The sequence below is a fragment of the Xenopus laevis genome, chromosome 6L (assembly GCF_017654675.1).
Source record: "Xenopus laevis strain J_2021 chromosome 6L, Xenopus_laevis_v10.1, whole genome shotgun sequence".
NCBI lineage: Eukaryota > Metazoa > Chordata > Amphibia > Anura > Pipidae > Xenopus > Xenopus laevis.
Window position 1 is genome coordinate 37,801,656 of NC_054381.1, and position 19,628 is coordinate 37,821,283.

Genomic DNA, 19,628 nt, shown 5'->3' on the forward strand with positions numbered 1-19,628 from the left:
GTTGTTTATATTTATTTATATGTGTTTAAAGGAGAAGGAAAGGTTAAAACTGTACACATGGGCTTCTGTATCAGACTTCCTGCCTTCAGCTTAAACCTCCTTGCCCTGGGCGTGAGCATGCTCAGTTTATTCCTTTCCCGCGTGTAATCTGAGCCCAGAGCTATGAGTGAGCAGGGAGAGACTCAGGCAGGAAGTGATGTCACACCAAGCCAATATGGCAGCTGCTATCCTAAAGAAACACAGAGCTTCTAGAGCTGTTTACTCAGGTATGGTAAAGCATTCTACTGAATAATTATAGTGTTATAGCTTGCACTATTGTGGCTAATCTATTGGCAATAAACTGTCTTGACAAATGTCAACAGTTCATACAGACCATAAAGCAAAACAAGTGAGAAACCCCCAAAATATGTGACTTTTTTAATAATATACCCCGATATAATTGTTATATAGAAAAACATGTTTTATTAAGAGTGAAGCTCACCATAAAACCAGTTTATATAGAATCCATCTCAAAGGCTGTTGCACTTGGTCTTTTTCTTAAGTTTTTGGAATGGGACTTGCGGGGGGGTCATTCGAGCTGTGTGGTTGGTAGATATTATTGCACATAAGAAGCAGTCACAGTAGCAAACGTCAGTAAGCAGAATGTATGTCTCAAGCACAAGAAGTAGAGCGACAGAGGCCTTTGTGGATGGTACGACCTTTACAGACAGGTTTTCTGCCTCTCCACATCTTGAGAGAACATGTGACAGAACTGAAGGTAAGAGGTTGAAAAGGCCTTTACTCTTCAGTGTGATTTGCTGATTGAGAGATATTGGTTTCAGCAGCCATTTTGCTTCCCTCCAATCCTTCTGCTGCACTTTCTACTGCTGGACATTCTGCTTCTGTTTGGGAATTAGAAGCTCCTTCCGTCTCTGCAAGTTGTTCATCAGTTTTTATTTGCTCTGCTAACAAATCACAATTAAATATATAAATATATAAATTAGTAACACATTTTTCAGAATCGAATAAGAACATTTCCAACAGATCTTCTAGATATGGGTAGAAACTCTACGAGCAGCACCCACACTGCTACTCAAGGCACCATCTCAGATTAAAGCCGGCTACATTAAGGGGCAGATTTTTTCAAGGGTCGAATTGAATTTTTTTTTTATGGTCAAAACTGTCAAATTCAACTAGGGAGTTTGTGTAATAAAATTAACTGGTGTGCGGCGGCGTGGACGGCCGCCACGCCGCCGCACTCCTAGTCCGGCGCCATCTTGATTCTTCTAAGGCGCGCCTCTTAAAGGTACAGACGCGCTGGCGTGATTGCGCGTGTGGATTCCGGAGGTGGTTTCCGACGTTAAAGAAGAAGAGTTTAGTGCGTGTGGTGAGGGGCTGATATCAACAGGCTGGCTTGGACCTCGTGTATAGTAGAAGGAACAAGATGTCAGCCCATAGGAAAATAAACACTGTGGTTTCACAAGCCTAAATTACCATTGCAACAATGTGCACAAGAAGATGAATAAATGGAGCAAGATCCTAATGACACGTTAAATGAACAACTACATTCACTTGTTGGGGAACAAGAATAATGAGCATGAAAAGTCCTTTTATTCCTCTCCAACGGCTCTTAGTAAATCAAGGACCTCTGCGTTCTCTGCAGGGACAGACTCTTGGATAGAGGCCTCTTATGGGCATTTAGGAAAATCAGCTGATAAATATCTAGTTGTGGAGAGCAGCCAGGTGATTAGTTCTACATCAGGTCAACATCTACTGACATTAATACACAGCCTGCTGTATGGCTTTGAATTTTGTTGGCAAGTATGGAAGAGTTCTGAGGAAAGTGATGCAGTTTGGGAGGGGGGGGGGTGCAGGGGCTCTATGATTAGAATTTGGCCCATCATCTTCTTGTCATTAATTACAAATATATATTAGACAAGAAAAAACATATTAACTGAGGGGGTGACTATATGTTTTGAACCCATAGTAAAAGTGTTTTGAGGGGGGGGGGTATGCTTTGCACATAAAGATCCACAGGCTGGTGTTTTGGGGTTTTTTCCCCAAAGAGAGGCCCCAGCCCTAGGTAAAGACTTTAGTATAATGTCTCTTTAAAGACAAGGAAAGTCTAAATTAGGGATGCACCAAATCCACTATTTTGGATTCGGCCAAACCCCCCAAATCCTTTGCGAAAGATTCGGCTGAACACCGAACCGAACCAGAATTTGCATAAGCAAATTAGGGGTGGGAAGGGGAAAACATTTTTTACTTCCATGTTTTGTGACAAAAAGTCACGTGATTTCCCTCCCCGCTCCTAACTGACATATGCAAGTTAGGATTTGTATTCAGTTCCGCCAGGCAGAAGGATTCGGCTGAATCCTGGCCAAATCCCGAACTGAATCCTGGATTTGGTGCATCCTTAGTCTGAACAAATGTGGAATGTGAAATGCAGGCAGATGCTTATAAAACACTTCTGCAATAAAAGCAGTAAAAGGATTTGCTAAGGCAATACCATTATAGACTGAAATCTCTTTTGGGACTTATGTGTAAACTACTTCTTCTAGGAAGAAGATCGATCCATGGTGCTCACTGGAATAACCTCGGGCCGGTGCAGTTTTCTGCTGATAGGAGCACCGGCCTGGGGTTTCAGGTAAGTCAATACAATCACTTGGGGGTGCCTAACATTTGGCACCCCCAAATGTCAAGCACTTCTCCTTTAAAGGGCCAGAGTATGATAAATCTTGAAAATCGAATTAGAATGTTTTAAAAAAACTCTAATCGAGTTTGGATAATTCCCTAGTCGAATCTGACATTTTTGACCATACAAAAAATTCAGGTTTGAATTAAAATTTTCAATTCAAACGTAATAAATCTGCCCCTTAGCATTACAAACCACTTACTTTTTAATAAAGGAATCAAGTTTGTCTTCCTGATCCTGGAGGAAAGTAGAGCACTTCTGCAACACGCAACTAATGTAGTGCATTTTCACGGCCAAAACTTCATTCATGTCCTTTTGCTTTATGCATTTCTCACAGATTAAATCCAGCACTGTGCAACGTTTCTTTAAAGCTTCTGCCTCCATCAAAAGGGGGTTCTCTTTTATTAGATAGACAACCTGAAAGTTCGAGTACAAGGGACAGCCTTTTTAGGTGAAATGAAATGATCAGAATTTGTCCCAGCCCAGTTAATTCTAACCATAAGCCGTTCACATGAAATACAAGCAGGCCTAGGACATATCATTTTTACTCGCACTGGGGTGGAGGAGGCACACTTTGGGTAAAATGCCAAAAGTGTGATGGGACAAAACAAAGAGGACGTAGATTACCGTTTGTACAGAACATTTCTATTTATAAAAAGGATTATGAACTTGGAACTAGGCTAGATACTAGGGATGCACCGAATCCAGGATTCGGTTCGGGATTCGACAAGGATTCAGCCGTTTTCAGAAGGATTCGGATTGGCCAAATCCTTGTGTCTGGCCGAACCGAATCGGAATCCTAATTTGCATGTAAATTGGGGGCGGATAGGGATATCAGGTGACTTTTCGTCACAAAAGAAGAATTCTTGACAATTTTTCCTTTCCTGGATTCGGTTCGGTATTCAGCTGAATCTTTCACCAAGGATTCGGCGATTCAGCCGAATCCCAAATAGTGGATTTGGTGAATCCCTACTAAGTACATACATCACCTCTTTACTACCTTCAGAATGTCATACATTATCTAAGCCAAGCACCCTCACCATACCCAAAATATTCTGTGTCGTATGCACAAACATGGTAATAGGTGATATTATGTGATATTACAATGGCAGTTTATTTGTTGTGGGAGTTGGGAGGGAGAGCTTACCTTAACAGGATGCAAGTTTGTGGTTGTAATGACCTTGTACAAGGGTCCAGCTAATTTTGATGGCAGTTTAGGTTCTTTATTTAACCCTTGAGGCTTGGTGTAATAATCAAGTTTTTCCCGGGGGAAAAAATTGTTGATTACCGTGACACAATCATGCTGGCCTGAAACATGAAGAGATTACAAATTAAAGTTTATTATGTAGTTGGTTACAATGATATATCTAATTCTAAAACTCTTTACCATTGCATAGACAGGTCTTCTCTATAGAAGGACTTCCCATATGACTTGTGGTATAGCCAGATTTGCCTGCACTACACATACATATATCACACTGAGCAGTTAGATAACAGTATATTATATATTGAGGATAATAAAATAGTGGTTTACTTTGTATTACTAAATTATAAATGCACCCATAGCAGTCACATATACTTTTGCCACATGACGTTTCAGGAAATATTTATGGGATACTGTCATAGGAAAAAACGCGTCAGTTAATAGTGCTGCTCCAGCAGAATTCTGCATTGAAATCCGTTTCTCAAAAGAGCAAACAGATTTTTTTTATATTGAATTTTTAAATCTGACATGGGGCTAGACATATTGTCAGTTTCCCAGCTGCCCCTAGTCATGTGACTTGTGCTCTGATAAACTTTAGTTACTCTTTACTGCTGTACTGCAAGTTGGAGTTAAATCATCCTCCTCCCTTCCCCCCCCCAGCAGCCTTACAACAGAACAATGAGAAGGTAACCAGATAGCAGCTCCCTAACACAAGTTAATAGTAAAATCCAGGTCCCGCTGCGACACAAGCAGTTACATTGAGTAGGAGAAACAACAGCCTCCCAGAAAACAGTTCCATCCTAAAATGCTGACCAGGCAAAATGACCCGAGATGGCTGCTTAAACTCCAATATTACAACTAAAACTACACTTGCTGGTTCAGGAATGTAATTTTATATATTAGAGTGAATTATTTGCAGTGTAAATTAGAAATAAAAACTACATCATAAAAATCATGACAGAATCCTTTTAAAGGGAAATATCTGTTTATAGGAGTCAGCTTTGACGGCAAGTACGTCTCCATGTTAAAAGGTGTCAAAATATACAGCTACGGCAGCACACTGGACAAACTGAGCACATGGTATAAGGTGTTATAAATGTAAATCACCGGCGGGATGGCACTCAGAGCGATCTGTTTTCCGAATTCGCCCAAAGTTTCCTCGTGAGGCAACTTCGAGCGAATTCGGAAAACCTGTGCCATATAGCCTTTTTTTTTCAATTTCCATCATTGCTACACAGCAGCTTGTTTATATGAACTATAGTAGTGAAGCAAACAGATCAGTTTTACCAGTGCAGGGCAACAGTAAATTATATTTACATTACTTTAAAATACTTTTGTTTTTTACTGCTACTAGAATTGGGGTGTAGCAACATTACAATGCTTATTATATTCAACTGGCAGCCCATAAGTCCCTGCCCCCTGGTAAATAGCTGAACTAGGAAATAGAGGCAGGCACTTGCCAGAGAATTTGGAGGGGGGAAAGGGAAAATTGTGTATCTGCTTAAATGCTATTAATAGAGATGCTTGGCCTACACATATAATGATTCACACTGTGACTATGTTTTCAGCATTTCAAGTTCCCATGCCATGTGATCAGGGGGTAAGATGTAAAACAACTTTATCTAAGTGCCAAAGCAGGGGGTTAGATGTGTTCTTGTTAAAGGAGACATACAGGATAAAAAAAACAAAAACACATTTTGTAGGCAATGGTGTATACTATATGGTGCTGGTTTTACTTTTGGGTGTAAATTAATATTGTCTTTAAAAATGGACCCTTTACTGGAGCTCCCCATGTTCACTGTCCCTGTGTGTGTTTCAAGTGAGGGGTGGGAGTGTCCTAACATCCCTACCAGAAGCACAATAATAGGGCGACAGCCAATCACAGCCCTGCAATCACACAAGCAAAGACAGGCTCCAATTCCCTATCAGATCAGCCTAGCTGTGGATTGGTTCCTATCCTACAGTGCAGTGCTCTGAGTGCCGCCTGCTCCCCTGCACAGCATGGGAAAGGAGGCAGCGGGAAGTGGAACAGATGGGCGGGACTAGTAGGATTTTAAATAAAGTAACAAAACATTTTAAAGCACATTCCTTCTATATCTAAAAGAGTTTAATGCACTGGCACATTCTTGTTTTTTACATATGTTTCCTTTAGGGTCTGGCCACACGGGCAAATTCGGGGAGATTAGTTGCCAGGTGACAAATCTCCTCTTCTTAATCTCCCCTATCTGCCTTCCGCCAGCTAAAATGTAAATCGCCTGGGGGCAGGCACACGGAGCACTTCGTTTTCCGATGTCGCCCGAAGTTTCCTCCGTGTGCCTGCCCCGAGGTGATTTTCATTTTAGACGGCGGAAGGCAGATTGTGGAGATTATTCGCCGTGAAGAAGAGGAGATTTGTTGCATGTCGACTAATCTCCCCGAATCTGCCTTTGTGGCCAGACCCTTAAACTTAAATAATGCTATTGATGAATGCCTTCTACTGACTAATAACGTACAGATTCCTCTAATGAATTAATGACACTATATAATTAGGAACAGTGGATATCAAATTTACTTTTGTAAGATTATAAAAATGCACTGTGGCCATAAAAACAAAGGAATTGTAAATTTTAAAAACGTGTCGGTACAGGTTTTACCTACAAAAGCTGCCATTTGTGCTGCTGTTCTCCCAACAGAGTTGACCACATCTGCATCGGCTCCAGCCTCCAACATCAGCCAGGCAATTTCTTTATTCCCTGCATATCAGTTAGAAAAGGAAAAACATATTTTTAGTACTGGTTTCATTTTAGAATTACAAATGTTTTTTGGCAAATCGTGCATTTGACAGTGCATGAACTTGTTTCCATGTGAATTTACTCTGATTGCAGCTCACAGCAGCTTATCACGGATAGGATTGTTTAGGTCGTCATCGAAGTTGATTTTCACATACTAATATACATTATAAAATAAACATTATAGGATAAAGCCTCGGAGATATTTAAAATCTAAAACCTCGGGTTAGTAAACTGACCGAGAGACATGTGATTGGAAAGCAGGATTCAGATATAATACACAAATGGAGGGGACTGTATGACACTGCACATTGCATTAAATACAGAAATGTGCAACTGCTCATGAGCAAACTGCTTAACACTGTTTTCTAAAGGGAACAGATATAAAGGCACAATCATGTGTGTAGTTCACCAGTATTGGGCTGATGAAATGTAAACTCCAGGGTGTGTGGCTGCAGCTAGTAAAGCTGTGTAAGTTCTGTTCCGGCTTAGGAAAAGCTGGATAGTGGGTCCCTGGAGTGAATGGAAGAGAGTAGGGTGGGCGTCCATTCCATTAGATGTTTTGCAGCTGCCTAAGTAGAGGTATCTAAGTAATTAGTTACAGGTGATCTGTAGTTAAAAGGAGGTGTGAGACTACACCTCAGAGCTTCACCTCCTTGAGTGGAGGAGGGTGATGCGAGAGCCTTACTTGAGTGGAGGGAAGAGCAGCTGGGAAGAGAGAGTGGTTTCCCCCCTGTGTCAAAGTGTTGGAGAGACCTCCAAAGGACTGGAGAGGAAAAGAAAAACCCCTCCCAGGAGACAAGAGTGTCTCAAGTGTGCCCCAGAGAGGATTCTGGGATTTGTGTCCGCTGAAAGCCAGTGAGGGCTAAACAAACGTGAGTTAACGTGTACACCAGTGAGGGTGAGAAAGGGGGACTGCTTATGCTTATGTGATCCCCTATGTGATGCCAGTGGGCTGAAGATTTACTTGTGTTGAAAATAAAAAAGCCAGCAAAGCGGCATGTAAAGTAAAGGTGATGTCAGGCTCCATTTTCTGTGCTGAAAACTGTGCCGCGGCTATGGGTTTCGCTACCGGAAGCTCACAATAGTAAAAGAATTGATGAACCGCGGTTTTTAATACTTTATCAGGGCACTTTATCTTGGATCTCCATCCTTTTGGCTCATTTTGTGTTCACGGGTTATTTTTTTTGTCAAAATTACAATTTTGGAGTCACCAAGGCAACAGTGTAGCTATAGCAAACGCAGCAGCTCCCATTCATCTCTACTATTGAGAAAACATATGAAATTATATCTGCCATCAATCTTCTTGGTCAGGCTTCCTAAAGCATTCAGATTTGTATGTCTGGCTGAGCTTTGTGGTATGTTCACCATTACACTGCTTTGAAGTTTCCTATATTTATGATTTGTAAAGAACCAGCAAGAGCAGGTTAAAACCCTAAAATTTACTATAGCCATGCACTGGCTTTTAATTTAATTTGTTGGGTCACTGGTCCACAATTGTTTGAGATATAGTTTGAGCTTCTGCAAATAACATGATGTCTAGCGGCGTGTATCAAAATATGAAAACAATTAAAGTCTCTGGTTATTTCCAATTATCCTTTGGCTAGAATGCAATATACCCAATTTGTTCCATACTCAAGACTGCCTGTTTAGGAGATATTACCATTCCCAGTGCATTCCTTAAAGTGTGTGGTTTTTCAGGCAGATCAGGTGCTTATATTTCTCACACAGCATAAATAACAATATAGATAAAATTCAATTAACAAAAGAATTTGATATATTGTGAGAAAATTAGGAATGCACCGAATCCACTATTTTGGATTCAGCCAAACCCCCGAATCCTTCAGGAAAGATTCGGCAGAATAGCGAACCGAATCCTAATTTGCATATGCAAATTGATTCATTTCGGACAGGCAGAAGGATTTGTCCGAATCCTGCTGAAAAAGGCTGAATCCCGAACCGAATCCTGGATTCGGTGCATCCCTAGAGAAAATAAACATGTATAGCTGTAAGTAGTTTGATTAAAAATTCTGAACCAGTAGAGGAAGAGTGAACTATCACATCAACCTATAGTAGGGACCCATATGTTTCATATATCCCTATGTCTTTGAATCCTGACCCATCATTATTTCCCTAGTTGCTTGGTTGGGCCTCTTTTGCTTCTGGTTGCTGACCCAGCTGGATGTTTCCAGGGAGTCCGAGTACAACAAGGCCCAGTAAAGCCACGTTGCCCTAGAGGGACCAGCACCTCTAGAGAGAGCGATAAGTCAGGGAGCAGGGACCGGGTGAACAAGGCCAGCTAGATATAGGATACTACCTGTACGGGCAGGGGCACACGGGCAGATTCCGGGAGATTTAGTCACCTGGCGACTAATCGCCTCTTCTTCGGGGCAACAAGCTCCCCGAACTGCCTTCCTCCTGCTTAAATGAAAAATCGCCAGCGGCAATGCATTTGCGGCGCTTCAATTTCCAAAGTCGCCTGAAGTTTCCTTGTGAGGCAACTTCAGACGGCTTCGGAAATTAAAGCGGCAAGAGTGCTATAGGGCTGGCGTTTTCTCATTATAGCAGGGGGAAGGCAGTTCGGGGAGATAGGCGCCCTCAAGAAGAGGCGATTAGTCGCCAGGCGACTAAATCTTCCCGAATGTGCCCCTGCCCTAATAGGACTCTCTAGGAGAGTAAGATATGTAGGTTAGATAGCATGAGCAGCCTGTGCTCCTACAAGGATTGTAGCAGGGAGTAGCTCCCTTAGGCTATAGGACTGCTTACAGGGACTGCAGTGAGATAGGGTATCCAGTTTAGAAGTGTTCTCCCTGATTACTTCACTGTTCCGGATCCAAACCACTTTTGAGGTATTTCTGCCTAGAGGGTTGTAATTTACTACTTGACTACACCCCCTGGGAGTTCCACTGTATAGTCTCTGCTGGACTGTCCTAGCCATCTACTGATTATATACATTTGCCTCTGCAGATGTGAGTATTACCCCTGCGGATCCATCTGTTTGTAAATAATCTGTTCATTTTCTTTGCTGAAATGACCTCCTGGCGACTTTTCTTTTACTTATGCACAGTAGCCTATGGGAGTTGCAGCTCTACTACACCCATACTTCATTTCTTCCACTTAGAGAATGCCCTGCCTTAAAGGGTTGTTCACCTTTGAGTTAACTTTCAGTATGATATAGAGACTGATATTCTGAGACCATTTGCAACTGATTTTCATTTTGTATTTTTGGTTTTTGAGTTACCGGTATTTAGCTTTTTATTCAGCAGCTCTTCAATTTGTGATTTTAGCAGTCTGGTTGCTATGGTTAATATTATCATTGAAACCACGCATTGATTTGAATAAGAGACTGGAATATGAATAGGAGACGGCCTGAATAGAAAGCGGAATAATAAAAAGTAGCAATAACAATAAATTAGTAACCTTATAGAAAATTTGTTTTCAGATGGGGTTGGTAACCCCCTTTTGAAAACAGCAAAGGGTCAGACGAAAATGGCAAATAATTAGAAAACTATATAAAAAAAATAATAATAATGAAGACCAGTTGAAAAGTTGCTTTGATTTAGCCATTCTGCATAACATACTAAACGTTATCCTAAAGGTGAACCACCCCTTTAAGTGTTAGAATCAAATGTAACCCATTCTCTATAGCTTTAGCTGGACATGAACCCCTTTGGCCTTATATAGCCCAAAATAGTGTTACACTGGGGGTCATTTATCAACACTGGGCAAATTTGCCCATTGGGCACTAACCCATGGCAACCAATCAGATTGCTGCATTCATTGTTCTACTTGCAGCTGGCTTTAAAAGCTAATCGCTGATTGGTTGCTATAGGCAAATTTGCCCAGTGTTGATACATGAGCCCCACTATCATTTGCTGATGGCGGAATATTGTCTGCATCTAGTTCTTAGCAAGCTACATTGGCTTTTGGAGCTGCTCATTTGATAGCTGGTATAAAGAGCAAACCGTTCTCCTGTTTCCTGCCAAAGCATTTTATAAAATGAAAATTGAATTTTGCAACACAGCTCTAAATGGAAGCTTCAAGGTAACGAAGGCATGTGTACAAAGGAGACAAAATAAATATTACAGTAAATGAAGGGATTTTCACTGGTTTTTAAGGATTGTGCAGAGTTCTGTTAAAGTCTATGGAAAATGTCTCTGCTGCTGTGTGTGTGTGTATATGCAAAGAAATAATGGTCAACACTGTAGATCAAGAGCACAGCTCATTGTATTTAGATGTATATAATAAAAAAAAAAAATGACCAATATATTTGTTTAGGGGAAACAAGATGATAAAGCACACTTGCTAACAGGGCGTACATTCCTTTAAATGAATAATATAATCTATAGGAAATTTATAGCAGAGCGACGCTGCAGTATATGGAAGCACATCTTCATATCCTGATTTTTATGGAAATCACATATTTACCTGAGAGGCCAGCAAACATCAACGCTGTGTACCCGTGCTCATGTTCATTACAGTTGACATCTGCTCCATGCTGCAGTAAAAGTTTGCACATATCCACCTTTCCTTTGTAGGCTGCATGCATAAGAGGAGTCATTCCATGCTGCAAAGAAAAAGCAGGAACCGCACTTTTTATTTGCCAAATTAATCATCTGATTCATAACCCTTCCCGAAAAACCTCTGCTACAGGAGATCATGCAAAAAGGGTTTAACAACAACCCATGAGTTTAAAAATGGCAGTTTATTAGCATACAAAGTGTCCTGTGATTAAAAAAAAAAAAGTTTAGAGAGATAAAAGCAGGGCCTATTTACTAATAATCAGTATTTTATTACCAAACCGTACGTGGCTTCCGAGCAGAAAAAAAAATCAAAGCACCTTATACTTTTTATACTTTTACAAATTTGTCTCCATCCAAACTCCTTTCCTATGATATACAGATTTGAAATGTGGAGCGAGGCTGCTGAGCTCTAAGACCCCGTGGTGCTCCAAACTAGGGATGCACCGAATCCACTATTTTGGATTCGGCCGAACCCCCGAATCCTTTGCGAAAGATTCGGCCGAATACTAAACCGAATCCTAATTTGCATATGCAAATTAGGGGTGGGAAAGGGAAAACATTTTCTACTTCCATGTTTTGTGACAAAGTCACGCGATTTCCCTCCCCACCCCTAAATTGTATATGCAAATTAGGATTCGGTTCGGCCGGGCAGAAGGATTTGGCTGAATTCGAATCCTGCTGAAAATGGCCGAATCCCGAACTGGATACGGTGCATCCCTACTCAAAACTGCTGAAATGCATTCTGCCTGACTGACACATGTATCTGCCAGTTTCTTATTTCACTTTCCTGACAGTTAGAACAATTCTAATAAATTGGGAAAAACTGCAGGGAATCCTTTCAGATTTCCCAATTCAATATTTGATAAACTTATACAATGATAACACAATTCTATCAGTTTGAACTGCTAAATTAAACCCTGCACTAACATCGTATGCATGTTCCTGTATATTTGACAGGGCTAAAAGACATGTATGCAGGCCTGGCATCATATTAAGGGGCAGATTTATTAAGGGTCGAATGGGAAATTTAAATTTTCAAATTTTCTTTTTTGTCAAAACTCTCAAATTCGAATTGTGAATCATCCAAACTCGATTCTAATTTTTATTCAAATTTCGAGATTTATCATACTCTGGCCCTTTTTAAGAGCTCAAATTCAACTATTCGCCACCTAAAACCTGCCGAGTTCATGTATAAGTTAATGGGAGAGGTTCAGGGACCAATTTGGGCATGTTACTAGCCTTCCTGAGATTCAGGTTTTTTTCTGAGAAAAAAATTGAAAACGACTTAAGTCTAATTTGATTCTATACAAGTTTTCGAGTCAGTAAACTTCGTCCAAGTTTTAGATATTCGATTTTTTTTTTATAAATAACCCCTCAGTCAAATTTCGAGTATATTCGAAATTAGCTTTAACAGAGCATACATACATGGGAGCTGACAAATGGCATCCATTGAGCTACTGGTACTATGGGAGGGGTGGCGATCAAATAGAGGCCCAGCATTGTAAGCAACATGTACAACAGCCTTTTGGCTTTAGTAGATATACAAAATGCGCTTATGCTACTACTATTTAAAATCTAAAATTCCAAAATAAATGAAAAGTGCTTTTTAATGAACCAATATCTATATACTGCTCATTCCATCTAAAAGATAGAAATAAAAATACTATAATTTGGAAAGGCAGATTTAAACAATGGCTCGGGGCCTCGCCAGCACAGCTTTACTAGAACCCAAATGTGTCATTCATATTATCTGTGAGTTTTCTGCCGGATTAGATTTGATTAGACTCTAGGACTATATGGACTGTAACATGAGATGCTGCGTTTTATGGCGCAATAAAGTCAGTTAGCAATAAACTACTTTAGAAATCCCAGCCATAAAGTTCAAGTTGTACCAGAGACGAGCAGAATAAATCTGAGGGATTACACAAGAGAAGCAAGACATTCTTCACCACAGAAAAAGAATTTGAAATCATTTAGTAAAGCATGCAATGAAAACATATGAGACGAGGCAACATTCGTTCATCACCTGATGATCGCTTATTATATATTTGGCCGTGTGAAGAAACTGGTTTTGTCCCATTTAAAGGTTCAACTGACAGGTGGCAAGCATGATATAAACAAGAAACTGGATTTATTTTAGACAAAATTAAACACTATTAACACCATATAAAATGCATTTAGTTTAAATGTTACGTTAAAGGTCCCTTAAAGGAGAACTAAAACCCTAAAAATTAATGTGGCTAAAAATGCCATTTTATATACTGAACTTATTGCATCAGCCTAAAGTTTCAGCTTGTCAATAGCAGCAATGATCCAGGACTTCAAACTTGTCACAGGGGGTCACCATCTTGGAAAGTGTCTGTAACACTCACATGCCTCAGTGGGCTCTGAGCAGCTGTTGAGAAGCTAAGCTTAGGGGTCGTCACAAATTATCAAGCACAAAATGAGGTTGGCCTGTAATATAAACTGATGCTACAGGGCTGATTATTAAATTCTGATGCACTGATTGCACTGGTTTCTGTTCTGCCATGTAGTAATTATCTGTATTAATTACTAATCAGCCTTATACTGTGACATTTATATTCTATGTGTACTGTATATTGTTAGTGGGCTGCTAAGCTCAGTAAGTGACAGCAGCACAGAGCATGTACAAGATGGGGAGCTAATGGGTCATCTTTGGAGACACAGATCTTTACTGCTAAAGGGCTGAGGTTGCCTTGGGTTGGTACAGAAGCTCAGAACATAATGTACAACATTTCTAGCCTACTTCTTTAGGCTTTACTTCTCCTTTAAACATACCATAGGCAGCAACTAGATGTGCTCTGCCATAAGCAAGTGATATGTGCAGAGTTCCCTAGCTCATAGTATTCCCATGCACTCACCAGCTTGTGAGTTAAGAACGAAGCTGAATAAGGTTTCTACCACACAGGTGGTTGGAGATCGAAGCTTCGCTTCTATACAGCTGCCCAGAGCACACTGAGCATGTGGAGTGTCACGGACACGTCCAGCAAAATTGAAAATGGTGAGCCCTACGACCTCTTTGAAGACCTGGATCATCACTGTTGCTGATACCAAACTTTTAGGGCAGAGACACACGATCAGATTCGGGGAGATTTAGTCGCCCGGTGAAAAATCGCCTCTTCAGGGCAATTTATCTCCGACTTCGGAAAACGAAGAGCACCGATTGCCATCCCTCCTGCTTTTTACATTCTAGCCAGTGAGAGGCAGTTTGGGGAGATAAGTTGCCCCGAAGAAGAGGAGATTTGTCGCTGGGCTGTTCCTGACTCATGGCAACTTACCTATACAGTGGGCACATGTGTAGGGCAAAATAAAATTTTTATTTGATGTTTTGAAGGTTTTCTAGGCATTTGTAGTGCTGATACGTATTCCTCCATTGAAATTTGAATTTGGCGCCGTATGCAAATGAACCATCGCTAGCGAAACTTCGCTTCGCTTGGCGAATTAACGCTAGCGCAACTTCGCAAACTTACGCTACCCCTGTGCGCAACTTCGGATTTTAGTGAATTTGCGGAGCGCTGGCGAAAATACGCCTGGCGAAGTGCGGCAAAGTTGCGCCTGTCGCAACTTCGAATCTTAGTGAATTTGCCCCTATGTGTTTCAAGCTTTACCACTGCAGATCCCTTCAAACTATTTTCTCAAACTCACAACTTGAGTTATCAGGAGGTTTGTCTGGAATGACAATACACCCGTGGATTAAACTTGTGATACTGACAAGGGACAAGGACCTTGAAAAGATTATCATGCCATTCTAAACAGAATAGTAGATTGGCTCCATCACACCGATACCAAGAAATAGCACGTTATTCATATATCTGCCCTGGTCTCATACAATCCATAGACAATCCATAGACAAGTACAATTTAAGAGGATCACCCTGTTCTTACTGGTACACTGAAAATATGGGACATCTAGTTTTTCCAAGGAGATCGGTAAATCAATTTGGCAAGTGGCTACTACAAGACAACCTACTCCACCCCTCTACCCTTTTCACCCAGACAGACCATCTTGTATTCTTTCAGGTCTAGCATTTCTACAGTTTGAGAGGACTTTTTGTAACCCCCTTTGAGTCCATCTGCTCTAAAGAACAACCCCCTCATGTTCGCTCTCTGTTATATAAAAGAAACTCTACACACAAACCCAGAAATCGCTTGATTGCAATACATTCAGGCATGGAGTAAAGACCTAGAATTTGAAAGTGGTGAGGTACAGGCAGGCCAATTGACCCTGAACTTAATGAAGAGTTCTTGCTACTGCAGAACAAAAGAAACAAATTACAAACATATGATCCTTTACCCAGAAAGCTGCGAATTAAAGGAAGGTTGTCTCCTATAAACTCCATTTCTATCAAAATAATTCAAATACTTACAAATTATTTCCTTTTTCTCTGTAATAACTAAACAATACCTTGTACTTGATCTCAACTAAGATATAATTAAGCCTTATTAGATTAAAAATATTTCTATTGGGTTTATTTAATGTTTGAGAATTTTTTTAGTAGACAAAATATGGAAATTCAAATTTACGGAAAGACCCCTTATCCAGAAATCCCCAGGTCCCGAGCATCCTGGATAGCAGGTCTCATACCTGTATTACCAACGTGGTACTACACATTAAAAAGTTATGGTGAACTGCCTCAGACTTGTGCTGACACTGCAAGGAGATGGTGGTCTCATTATTCCATATTTTCTGGGATTGCCCTAAAATCAGAAGCCTCTCTGAAGAAATACTTAATATCTGTAAACCTCACAACCCAGTTTACCTCTTACTTTTCCACTTGAATAAACCACTTTCCACTTTTTTCTTCCACTGAGCTGCACTTACTGAATGCTGCCAATCAATTAATTCCTTTACACTGGAAATCACGCCCCCGCCAATAAAGGAATGAATAATCAAAATGAACAATATAAATACTTTTCAGGAACTTTCTTTTCGTGATGTCATTTTGTTACTTTGCCGATTTACTAACGGGCGCTGGTGTGAATTCACTAGCGAAGTGGACCTACTCTAGCACTACTTAGTACCCTTACGCCAGGCAAAGTTGCGCTATGGTGAAGGGACGTAACTACGCGAATTCACTAGCTTGCGCATTTTACTGAATGTTACCTCTTGCACCAGACTTGCCTTCGCCACCTCAGACCAGGCGAAGTGCAATAGAGTAGATAGGACTTGCTTCAAAAAAAGTTGAATTTTTTTTCTAAGTCCCAAAAAATGCTGGCGTCTTACTTTTTTAAGGGTGATCAGCTGAAAAAGATCGTAAACTTTTTTTGGGGTACCCTCCTTCTCCCCTACATTTCCTAACATATGGCACCTAAACTATACACTGGGCACATGTATAGGGCAAAATAACAACTCTATTTTATTTTATGGAGCTTTCCCAGGCTTGTGTAGTGTAATGTATTTGGTGCTACATATACGTCCATTGTACTTTAACTTGGCGCCGTATGCAAATTAGGCATCGCTAGTGTAACTTTGCTTTGCTTGACGAATTAACGCTTACCTGGCTTGCAACTTCGAAGGTAAGTAACTTTGCCCCTCTGGGTTTCCTCCTTTTTAATGCTCTGCCAGGACTTTACTGCAGCGGCTTTCAGTTGCTGTTTGTTTATGGGTGTTTCTGTCTTAAGTTTAGTCTTCAACAAGTGAAATGCATGCTCAATTGGATTCAGATCAGGTGACTGACTTGGCCATTCAAGAATAATCCACTTCTTTGCTCTAATAAACTCCTGAGTTGCTTTGGCTGTATGTGTTGGATCATTATGAAACACCTCCCAATCAATTTGACTGCATTGAGCTGGATTTGAGCAGACAGTGTCTCTGAACATCACAGAATTCATTTGGCTGCTTCTGTCCTGTGTCACATCATGGATAAACACTAGTGTCCCAGTGCCACTGGCAGCCATGCACGCCCAAGCCATCACACTGCCTCCATGTTTTATAGAGATGTGGTATGCTTTGGATCATGGGCTGTTCTACACCTTCTCCATACTATTTTCTTGTCATCATACTGGTAGAGGTTGATCTTGGTTTCATCTGTCCAAAGAATGTTATTAGCAAAGTCCAATCTATCTTTTCTATTCTTGATGCTTATGAGTTGCTTGCACCTTGCAGTGCATCCTCTGTATTTATTTTCATGCAGTCTTCTCTTTATGGTAGACTTGGATATCGACACGCTTCCTCCTGGAGAGTGTTGTTGACTTGTTTGGCTGTTGTGAAGGGGTTTCTATTCACCATGGAAATGATTCTGCAATCATCCACCACTGTTGTCTTCCGTGGACGTCCAGGTCTTTTTGCGTTGTGGAGTTCACCGGTGCTTTCTTTCTTTCTCCAGATGAACCCAAACCGTAGATCTTGCCACTCCTAATATTGTAGCAATCGGATGGGTTTTTTCTGTTTTTGCAGCTTAAGGATGGCTTGTTTCACCTGCATGGAGAGCTCCTTTGACCACATGTTGTCTGTTCACAGCAAAATCTTCCACATACAAGCACCCCCCCTCAATTCAACTCCAGGGCTTTTATCTGCTTTAAGGAATTGCCCACACCGGCCCATGAAATAGCCTTTGAGTCAATGGTCCAATAACTGTTGAGCCCCTGAAATGAAGTGATTGTTTTAAAAAAAAAAAAAAAAAAGGCTTTAGTTCCTCACATTCGCAATCTTTTATCTTTTTATTCAACCCACTGAACTAAAGTCTGCAGTTCAACCACATCGGAGTTGTTTCATTTAAAATTCATTGCGGTAATGTACCGAACCAAAATTAGAAAAAACCAAATATTTATGGACTTAACTGTATGTATTTATGCAAGTGCCCATTTAGGTGATTTGCTATCCTTTACATGGCAGTTCCTATAGGAGCCATTTTTTTCTGGGATGTGCTTGTTTTGGGTGGTCCAGGTGAAAGTCATCATTGGTAATGCTTCCTGCATACAACCACTAAGCAAGATGGGCAATTGATAAAGAGAAATATTCTGTTTAAGAGTACATAGAGGTTAGGAATAAAGCAGAGTAGTGATCAGCAAAATTTCAGCTGAATACATTGCAGTCAAGGGCTCCTTTGTTGCCAATTTCTTACAAAAAAGTTCTTTAAATGTTCTTATATGGACAGAGAGGAGAGGGTCAGATATGACTGGTTGATGTGGAAGGCAAGGGGTACATTAAAATTGTCATTTTCTTTGCATTTTGTTTTCTATCACAGAAGACTGCATGGTGAAATTGTAAAAAAAAAAAACTCATGGAGAAATTGTAGCACGTACTCAACATTTTTTGGTGCTGGCAAAAAAGCAATTTTCACCACAAATATGTATAAAGTTCTGGTGGTTCCTCTATTGATCATACATACATCTATTAACCGTGCACCCACAAAAAAGTAAGGATGGGACCCTTTTCATTTTATATAAAAATATATATTATATATATATATATATATATATATATATATATTTTTTTTTTTTTTTTGCACTCCTTCATTTTGGTGAAATAAATCAATGTGCTTTATTCACAAATTCATCTCCAACGTTTCGGTCCCAGAGAGGACCAAGACGTTGGAGATGAATTTGTGAAATAAAGCACATTGATTTATTTCACCAAAATGAAGGAGTGCGGGTCCATTTACTGAAATGTATTACGAAGTCTTGACCAATGCACCACCATCTATACTTTAAATCCGGAAAGAGTGCGCTCACTGTACTGACATTATATATATAATTTTTTTCAGGGCCCTAAGGTGGGCCGAAGTGTTGGATATATAATATGTACACAATAAAAGAAATGTGATTCTTTTCATGGCATTGGAGTGTGGGTTCTTGTGAATATTTTTAAATGTTTGTTGACCCTGCAACCACATTAGTTTTGAAAAATTCTGGACCAGGGTGCAGCTGTTCCAGCTGTTCCTGGGTTCAGTGCACCCAGGAACTTTTTCACGAAGTACATATACAGAGTTCCCGTCTTTGCAAATCAAAAAAAAAATTGCAAGAAGAGCATGACTTTGTCACATCTGCTTGCTGAATAAGACAAATAATAGAATAAATAAAATACACTTTGGCTTTAGATAATGATCATTATTACTTTTATTGCCTGTGAGCAAAAAAAATGCTATATACCAAGGACATCAGTCATCATAAGGCACAACAAAGATTACTCTTACCAACAGATAACACTGGTTGGCCAATATTAGGACACAGAACAAACAGCGGGTGTTAATTGGAATGGCACAAAGAGTCAAACAGCACAATAGAATAACATTTTCAGTTTTAAAAGAGTTTGATCATTTAACAATGTTACATTATGTATTATAGGAAAAGGACAGAACTTTGTTTCAAACAGTGGTTAGGATGGGTATTTTGAAATTCCACCATCCTCTTAAAGCAATGCTGTTGCAATACAGCTCCCAGGATCCCCAGCTTAACAGAAGAACTCTGTGTGTTGTAGTTCAGTGCACTTCAGACACT

The 19,628-nt window shown here is 40.2% G+C and overlaps 3 protein-coding genes across 4 annotated transcripts in view; 2 read left to right on the forward strand and 1 right to left on the reverse strand.

Moving 5' to 3' along the window:
- The window catches only part of LOC121394554 (basic leucine zipper and W2 domain-containing protein 2-like), a 337,450-nt gene that overhangs the window by 267,461 nt on the left and 50,361 nt on the right, over nt 1-19,628 (forward strand). The gene's annotated exons all lie outside the window — the stretch shown is intronic.
- Nucleotides 1-19,628, forward strand: part of bzw2.L (basic leucine zipper and W2 domains 2 L homeolog) — a gene marked incomplete at its 5' end in the record, with an annotated part of 176,390 nt that overhangs the window by 75,478 nt on the left and 81,284 nt on the right.
- Nucleotides 323-11,627, reverse strand: LOC121394553 (ankyrin repeat and MYND domain-containing protein 2-like). 2 transcript variants are annotated; one of them, XM_041565945.1, is made up of 5 exons: nt 11,075-11,627; nt 6,512-6,610; nt 3,822-3,982; nt 2,877-3,091; nt 323-944 (listed from the first exon to the last, which is right to left on the reverse strand). In XM_041565945.1, exons 1-5 carry the CDS (start codon nt 11,205-11,207, stop codon nt 926-928), a joined length of 627 nt encoding a protein of 208 aa, XP_041421879.1. In that variant the 5' UTR covers nt 11,208-11,627; the 3' UTR covers nt 323-925. The 2 variants fall into 2 exon arrangements, with proteins under 2 accessions (XP_041421879.1, XP_041421880.1); XM_041565946.1 differs by lacking the exon at nt 11,075-11,627 and adding an exon at nt 6,886-7,052.